This window comes from Neophocaena asiaeorientalis, unplaced genomic scaffold (genome assembly GCF_003031525.2).
Source record: "Neophocaena asiaeorientalis asiaeorientalis breed wild unplaced genomic scaffold, Neophocaena_asiaeorientalis_V1.1 scaffold606, whole genome shotgun sequence".
In the NCBI taxonomy this organism is placed as follows: Eukaryota; Metazoa; Chordata; class Mammalia; order Artiodactyla; family Phocoenidae; genus Neophocaena; species Neophocaena asiaeorientalis.
Window position 1 is genome coordinate 3,841,497 of NW_020173687.1, and position 8,351 is coordinate 3,849,847.

Genomic DNA, 8,351 nt, shown 5'->3' on the forward strand with positions numbered 1-8,351 from the left:
AAGGGGCTGCCTGATTCTGGAACTTTCCAAAGTTAGAATAAAAAAGGGACTCCACAGAACTCAAGTTATGGCACGGACGCACCTTCTTCTGAAAGAAATTTCACAATCGCGTTTTGAACGAGCTCCACATTTTCTCCTATAAAAACGCTTTCCTTCTAAAAGACAAGAGAAGCCGCCGCAGCTGGACACCAGTTAAACAAAAGAGTAATAATAAAAAAGGGACTCCACAGAACTCAAGTTATGGCACGGACGCACCTTCTTCTGAAAGAAATTTCACAATCGCGTTTTGAACGAGCTCCACATTTTCTCCTATAAAAACGCTTTCCTTCTAAAAGACAAGAGAAGCCGCCGCAGCTGGACACCAGTTAAACAAAAGAGTAATGAACTGAGTCTGGAAGTCATAACTCAAGTTCAGAAATCCAGAGAGGCCAGGATTTAACCTGATACCTTCTCAGAGATGAAGAGCTCTGAGACGCAGCAAACTCTCCGGCCGGGACGTGGTGATGAATTGGGGGAGGAAATGGAAACAGTTTGCTTTTTCTAACCTTAGGATTAAACTCTTAGTTCCCAGAGATGTCCACGGGTGTCACAGTGAAAGCGAATTTAAAAGGGTCCTAAGTGTGTTCCTTTATTCATTCAACAACCGTTTGTGAAGCAACTGTCAGGAACCAGATACTATTCTAGATACTGACGTTAGGACTTGAATGAGATGGATGCTCCCGTGGTGCCTGCAGGCTATCAGAGAAAGACATAACCAATGAACATACAAATGATTAATTCATATGGATTTGGGTTGGGATAAGTTCTATGAAGAAAAATGCATGAGGTGAAGGAGTAGAAGTGACAGAGAGGATAGGGAGGGGGCCCCCGTTTCTTTTACTATTTTTATTTTTTAAATGTTATTGAAGTATAGTTGATTTACAATGCTGCGTTAATTTCTGCCTTACAGCAAAGTGACGCGGTGATACATATGTATGTGTGTATATATATACATATATTCTTTTTCATATTTTTTTCCATTATGGTTTATCAGAGGGGCCCCGTTTCGAACGGAGTGGAGAGGGAGGTTGCTCTGAGGACGTGCCATTTGAGCAGAGACCCAGAGCTGAAGGAGAAAGCCACGCCACGCGAAGACACGGGAGAACGTTCCAGACAGAACAGCACGGCGGGAATGAACTTGGCATGTTCCAGGAAGGGCAGCAGGTCCAGACTGTTAGTTACTCTCCACAGTATCATCTGATCTGCCTTCTGAGCCCGGATCCAGGGCGGCTCACTCCCCTCCCCGTTTAAGCTGAGTGCGGTCTCCCATTCTTTTTTTTTTTTTTTTTTTTTTTGCGGTACGATCCCCTTTTTTTTTTTTTTTTTTTTTTTTTTGCGGTACGTGGGCCTCTCACCGTCATGGCCTCTCCCGTTGCGGAGCACAGGCTCCGGACGCGCAGGCTCAGCGGGCCCAGCCGCTCCGCGGCACGTGGGATCCTCCCGGACCGGGGCACGAACCCGTGTCCCCTGCATCGGCAGGCGGACACTCAACCACTGCGCCACCAGGGAAGCCCGGGTCTCCCGTTCTTGATGCTCCTGGGGAGACTCCCGATTTGTCCCTTATAGTGTTCTTCAGAGTTGTGACCAAATGCCCATTTCTGTGATGACCTGGTGAGTGTCTGGTGCCCCCGTGGCCTTGCCGGAAGGCATGGACCACGTCTCCCTGTTCATCGCTGGGGCTTCAGTATGTACTCCAGGGCCTGCAGTAGCATCTCCGTAAATGCACTCGGCACCTTCTGTGCATTCTCTCCTTTAATCCTCGTGACAGCGCTGCCACGTGGGTACCAGCATTTCATCTGTGAATGGTTATATCCTCACTTCACAGGGGAGAAAACTGAGACAGCGTGGGGAAGTGACTTGCCAAAGGTCTCACGGTTGCGGGAGAGAGGGGCGTCAGGATTTAATCCAGGCCTGTTTGCCTTTAAAACCCAACCAAGGCACCCCACCCTCTGGAGAGGCGACGTGTTCAGGGGTGGGCACGTGACCCAAGCAGAGCCAGTGATGAATCAGGCAATACTGCTGGGGCTTCTGGGGAAGAGAAGCCACCTCCGCGGAAGAGAGGATGGGGCCACTGAGAGAAGCAGGTCCACGGTGACATCATCTGAGGCACTGGGTCAGCCTCACCTGAGTCAGACCTGCACATGGACGGCCAAGACTTCCTGTTCTAGGGTGGTGGGTCTGTGTCTTTGCCTGGAACATCAATATTTTCTAATTGATGGAGCATTCTGGCAACAGTCATCACCATCCCTACTGGGGTTAGTGTTTTATAGAAGAAACTGAGATATAAATATGTACATATTTGACCAGAGCTGGTTACACACTGAGTTTTCTAGAAAGGTTTCATCCCCTCCCATGTTCTCTAACCTTCTCAGCAGCTCAAATTTCCTACGGTAAACCAGCTGTCCCCATTCCCTGCTGTGGCTACCATAGCTCCGGAAAGAAAGAGATGCCTGGAAAGTCTGGTGGTAAGAAAATTCTGAGTCCTGTCTGCCTTTTCCTCGATACCATGAATAAATGATTAATTCGTGTCAAATGCTGAATTCAGGTAACAGTCATGTGATCACTGTTAAACCCAGGAGAGATGAATCCATCAATCTCCGGCAACTCAGGAGCGCCGTGCTTGGGGCCCAGGGGCAGGCAGATGTGTGACACAGTCTTTGCACTTTAAAAGCCTGTGATCTGCCAGGGAGATGAAGGAAAAGACAGGGGATTGTTCGAGCACAATGCAATCAGGGCTAAGTCGTGTCCCGCAGTCTGTGTGGGTGATGGGCGTTCAGAAGATGCAAGGCTGGTTCTCAGATGTGATCCCTGCAGCAGGGCTGTCACACACACTCCACCACCACGATTCTTGCCCTAGCTGGGGACTCCCCTACCATTAGTCACTCCATCTCTTCCTTTCTCCCTGTAACTTTTTTTCCTCAAAGTTTTTGCTTTAGAGAGATGGCATCAGCTACACAGACACCAGTCTCATGGGCCATAAAGAGAAAGGAACTATAAAATGAAACCTAACGAAAGCACAAAACAGCATCATGTAACACCTAACCAGACCTGATCGTGTGCCAAAGACTCTCAGCTCCTGGCCGGCCCTCTTTCTGCAGAAGAGGGAAGTGAGCAAGTGTTAGGGAGGTGCCCAGGCTACGCTACGGGCAAAGAGATACTGACTGTCTTGGAGGCAATCAGGATTGAAACAGAACTCGGGAGGGGCCTTATCAGGAGGTGATTAGTGTCAACGTCATGTTCCCTGCACCGTCTAAGACTCTCTCACTCGCCCCACTTGGGCACACCCGCAGGGTAGCTGTGGGCGAGGGCGTCAGCATCCCAGCGCTAGTTCAGATGCCGCTCCAAGTGTTGGCTCTGAGCACCAGACCTGTATCGTCCTTGGAGAAACGGAGGCAAGAATGATCCCTAACCGGCTCGCAGCAAGATCGGGAGGATTTTAAGTGAGATGACCCTATGTGCAATGATAACTCATCATAACTCGACAACTCTAAGCTGCTTTATTTTTGCTGCAATTATGACGGTGACGGTGTTAACAACCAAGACCCACAGCCTGCCTGCTGGGGGGAGTGGCTCAAGGTTTATTTATCTGGTACTCACTATGAATGCTCCCTTGTCTCAGACACTGTCCCGTCCCTCCCGGAGTTTAGACTTCAGTGGGGCAGGAAGCATCAGTCCAACAAAAGCGAGGTGACAACTTTGACGACAGCTGCAAGGGATGAGCCCAAGTTGCTAGAACAGGGCAAGCCAGACTGGTCTGAGGAATCAGAGAAGACCTCCTGGGAAAGCGCCCAGTGTTGGTGAGGGGAGAACAGGGGAGAGGGGACATCCCTGCCATGCAAATGAGCAGGTCTGGGCAGCCAATGGGAGAGCAGCTCCAAGCACCTGGCGGAGATAGATGGGCCCTGGGAATTTCCACCCAGTGTCCTTCTGGGCAAAGGCCAGGCCGGCCTCACAGGGAGCTGATTGATCCTGGGTGAGGGTGTGGCCAGGGAGGCCCACGCCCTGTTCATTCCAAAGGGCTGCCTGGGTGTTGCCGGGGTGAAGTGCTGCCACCACCCTCTGTTCCCATCACCCAGGAAGCCTTGATTCCCCGTGAGAGCGCCTTGCTGACCACGTAGCAGTGGAACCCCGAGCCAGGCACGCCCAGACATTGGTGCAAAAGCAACCCTGGAATCACTCCTTTTGCAAAGTGTAGGGATTATTTATAAAGTTGAAAACTTCGATGTATCGTGTCTGTTTCCAGGAGACCTAGGGGCACCACAGGACACAGTCTGGAGACAACTCCAGAAGCTCCATCTCAAACCCCAAAATTCTTCTTTGCTCCCAAAATGCATCTCTGGAGCAGCTTTCCACTGCAGTGATACTGAGTATGATGCAAGCACAGGAGGGGATACAGTTTACCCTCTGCATGGCCAGATGTGAAACCCAGGAGGTGGGTTTCTGCCGCACTGAGTACAAATCATAACTTATTATTAAGATTAAAAGCTACCATTTACTGATTCTCCGCTATGTACCAGTCACCAGGCTAAGCCCTTCCCTTACCTCATCTCATTTAATCTTCATGTCAGCCATGGGGTAGATATCCATATGATCCCTTTTTTGCTATCTGGGAAACTGAGGCACAGAAAGATCGAGTAACTGGCCTTAGGTCAGAAAGCTGAAAAAAATAAACCAAAAAACGGAGGCACCGGAGCCAGAATTCAGGTCTGTCTGACACCAAACCCAGGCTTTTCATCAGATTCTCACACTCCCTCCTCTGCAGTAGCAGTCTTGCCCTGGCATGTCCCCGCTAATGGAAGGCGAGCTCCTTGGTGTGAGGACCGTGTCATTGTCACCTTCGTGGCCTCAGCATCACACGGTACCTGGCAGGTGATGGTGCCCAACTGAAACTCATCAGGTGAGTTTGCAGAACTGAGCTGACATTGAAAATATGTGAACAAGGAGTGGTTGGTGTCAAGACGTGCTCTGGTATCTGGGGTTTATGTTAAAGATAAGACAACCCAGCCCCTCCTCTGGAGGAGAAGGCGGGAATCCCCTGGGCTTGGGGACCTGTGTGCCTGTCTCCAGCCAGAACTGACTTGCCAAGGGCACCGTCTCGGGAGCAGAGGCTGGGAACATGCAAGGTGGCATCAATAGGACCCCATGACAATGCCACCAGACCTTATGAGGGTTGCTGCAGGCACCAGCTGCCCCTCAACTTCCCAGGTCCAGTTGCTCACAAGCAAAGCAGTTGTGCAAAGACCAGCAAGGGTGGAATCAAGCCTCTTAAAAGGACACTTGTCATTGGACTCAGGGCCCGCCCTAATCCAGAATGATCTCATCTCTTAATTATATCTGCAAAAACCCTTCTTCCAAATTAGGTCACCCTCACAGTTTCCCTGGGGACATGTCTTTTGGGGAGCATTACCAGTCAACCCACTACTGGCCTCTGGCTCCATCTGACGTGCAAAACATATTCACCCCAACCCCAATTCCCCACAAATCTCAACCCATTACAGCATCAACTCTAGTCCCAAATCTCATATAAATATCAACAACTCAAAAGTCCAGCATCTCACCATCTAAATCAGTGTGGATGAGACATTGGTTATGATCTATCCCAGGGTAAAATTATTTTCCACCTGCTTACTTGTGCCCTAGGAAACAAGTTATCTGCTTCCAGAATACAATGGTGGGACAGGTATAGGGACAGACACTGCCATTCCGAAAAGGAGAAACTGTGGGAAATAAAGGGGTCACTGGTCCCAAGCAGGTTAGAAATCCAGCAGGGCAACTTCCATTAGGTTTCCAGGCCTGAGAATAATTCTCTGTGGCTCTTGGCCCTCGAGCAGCAGGTAAGGAATAGATTTTTGATTTCAAGGACTGAAGCACGGAGCCCAGTTAAGAGGCTTGAACAGACCAAACAGGAGATGATGATGGCTTAATCTGAGATCAGGGTGGTGGCAGTAAAGAATCATGGTCAAATCAGGTTCAGAAAATATTCTGGGGGCAGAGCCAACTGGATTTTGTGATATTGAATTTGGGAAGCAAGAGAACAGTGAGGGAAAGGACTCAAAATGCCCTGGAGGATTTTGGCCTGAAACTTAGGAAGAGGGAGTGGATGCAGATGTGTTTTGGAATGCGTGGAATTCTGAGTGAAGAGAATTTTTCATGCCATTTCAGAAACTGAAACTAAGGGGTGGGCAGCCCCTATACCCCAAGATTAGAGGGTCACACCCCAAAGTCCTTTCCCTTAGCACTCAACTAGTTTCTTTCTTTTATTCCATCCCTCGTCTCTACTTCAAACTCAAAGCACATTTCCTATAGAAAAGTTTTTGTGGGTGAAAAAGAGAAAAGAGTTATCTTGGAGGCCAACTCTGTAACCCAGAGTCCTGGGAGGGCCTCCCTCCAGCCCTGGGACCTCCTACCCACCCCTCTATCACTTAAGAACAGCCAGGAGATGCTAGGATCTACAACATTTTAATTCTTGCTTTCATTTTCCCCCCAAGTATTCCTTATTAGAATTGATCTTGGGGGCTTCCTATAGCTGAAACTTAATAAAGAAACTAAAAATAATGCTTGCCACTTGCTGGGCACCTGCTAGGCGCTGCATATTGACACACAGTACGGAAAATACACAGCAGCAAGGAAGGTCATTTTATCCCTGTTTTACAGATGACGAGACTGAGAAGCAGAAAGGCTCGGAGACTCAACTACAGTCTGAAGATTTGAATTTGGGAGTTGTCAGCAGATGGGTTGCATGTAAAGCTTTCAGGATCAGCTCATCTTGGAAATAAATGTGGACCAAGAAGACATCTGGAGATTGAGACCTGGGGAGATCCAAAGTTTAGAGCTGGAAGATCCAGAAAAGAGGACAGAGAAGAGAATCTAGCTGTGATTCAACCCAACTGGGCCACTTCTCCCCACTGGTAAGGGCGGGAGGGTACAGATCCAGACATCCGTGGTCACTCCCATATTCCCAACACCATTTACCCACCAGCTCATCTGTTTACTCAGCAAAACTTCTTGAGACGTGAGCAATGGGCAGGGTATTGCCGAGATGCTCACTGGCTGGAGGAGAAGGCTTGTGGTACAAAATCATTCAAATTCTGCATAAGTTACCTATGAAATGCCTGCGGGTGGGGGTCAAGTTTCAAGTCGGGATCAATGTACACCCACCCACCAGGTCACTTAGGTCAATATGCGCACCTGACTACGTTGATCCGGACAATCTCCCAAATAAAAAAGAAAGCCACCAGGCAACTCAAAGAAACAATATACTGGGAAAACCTGTTTAACTGTTGTTAAGCATTTTGTAATCTAGCGGAACTACTATATAGGAAACCAGGATCACACAGATGCTGTTAGAACACGGCAAATTCAAATAATGCATAAATACAGGAAAAGTTATGAATGCAAGTGCAGAAGAAAACCCTTGCATATATATGCAAATGATTTTCAACCAGGGTGGCAAGGTCCTTCAATGAGGAAGAGACAGTCTTTTCAACATACGGTACCAGGAAAATTGGAAATCCACATATAAAAAAATAAAGTTGGACCCTTACCTAACACCATATACAAAACTTAACTCAAAACTGTTCAAGGACCTAAACCTAAGAGCTAAAACCATAAAACGCTTAGGAGAAAGCTAGGGGAAAAAATTCATTACTTGGGATTTGGCAATGATTTCTTGGATATGACGCCAAAGGCACAAGGAACAAAAAGAAGAAACATACTGTTCTCCACAGTGGCTGCACCAATTTTCATTCCCACCAGCAGTGCACCAGGGCTCCCTTTTCTCCACACCCTCACCAACGCTTGTTGTTTCCTGCTGTTTTTGATAATTGCCATTCTGACAGGTGTGAGGTGCTTTCTCACTGTGGTTTTGACTTGCATTTCAAAGCCAAAAATTAGAACTACCATATGATCCAGCAATTCTACTTCTGGGTATTTATTCAAAGAAAACAAAAACACTAATTTAAAAAGGTACATGCACCCCTGTGTTCATCGCAGCATTATTTACAATAGCCAAGATATGGAAGCAACCTAAGTGTCCATCCAGAGATGAATGGATAAAGAGATGTGGTATATATATATACACAATGTAATATTATTCAGACATAAAAAATGAAACCTCACCATTGGCGACAACGTGGATGGGTCTGGATGGTATTATGCTAAACGGAATAAGTCAGAGAAAAAACAAATACAGTATGATTTCACTTACATGTGAAATCAAAAAAACAAAACAAAGGAACAAACAAAACAAAACAGAAGAAGACTCATAATACAGAGAAAGAACTAGTGGTTGCCAGAGGGGAGGGGGATGGGGG

General features: G+C 47.6%; 1 protein-coding gene across 7 annotated transcripts in view; it reads right to left on the reverse strand.

Moving 5' to 3' along the window:
- The window catches only part of ZNF831 (zinc finger protein 831), a 166,680-nt gene that overhangs the window by 32,001 nt on the left and 126,328 nt on the right, over positions 1-8,351 (reverse strand). The window contains exon 5 of one of the 7 annotated variants that reach the window (XM_024750248.1): positions 1,987-2,229. The exons of the other annotated variants lie outside the window; for them this stretch is intronic. Within the exon in view, the coding sequence (XP_024606016.1) occupies positions 2,204-2,229 (26 nt within the window). The 3' untranslated portion in view covers positions 1,987-2,203. Of the gene's footprint in view, positions 1-1,986; positions 2,230-8,351 lie in introns of those variants that run through there. 7 annotated transcript variants of the gene reach the window in all.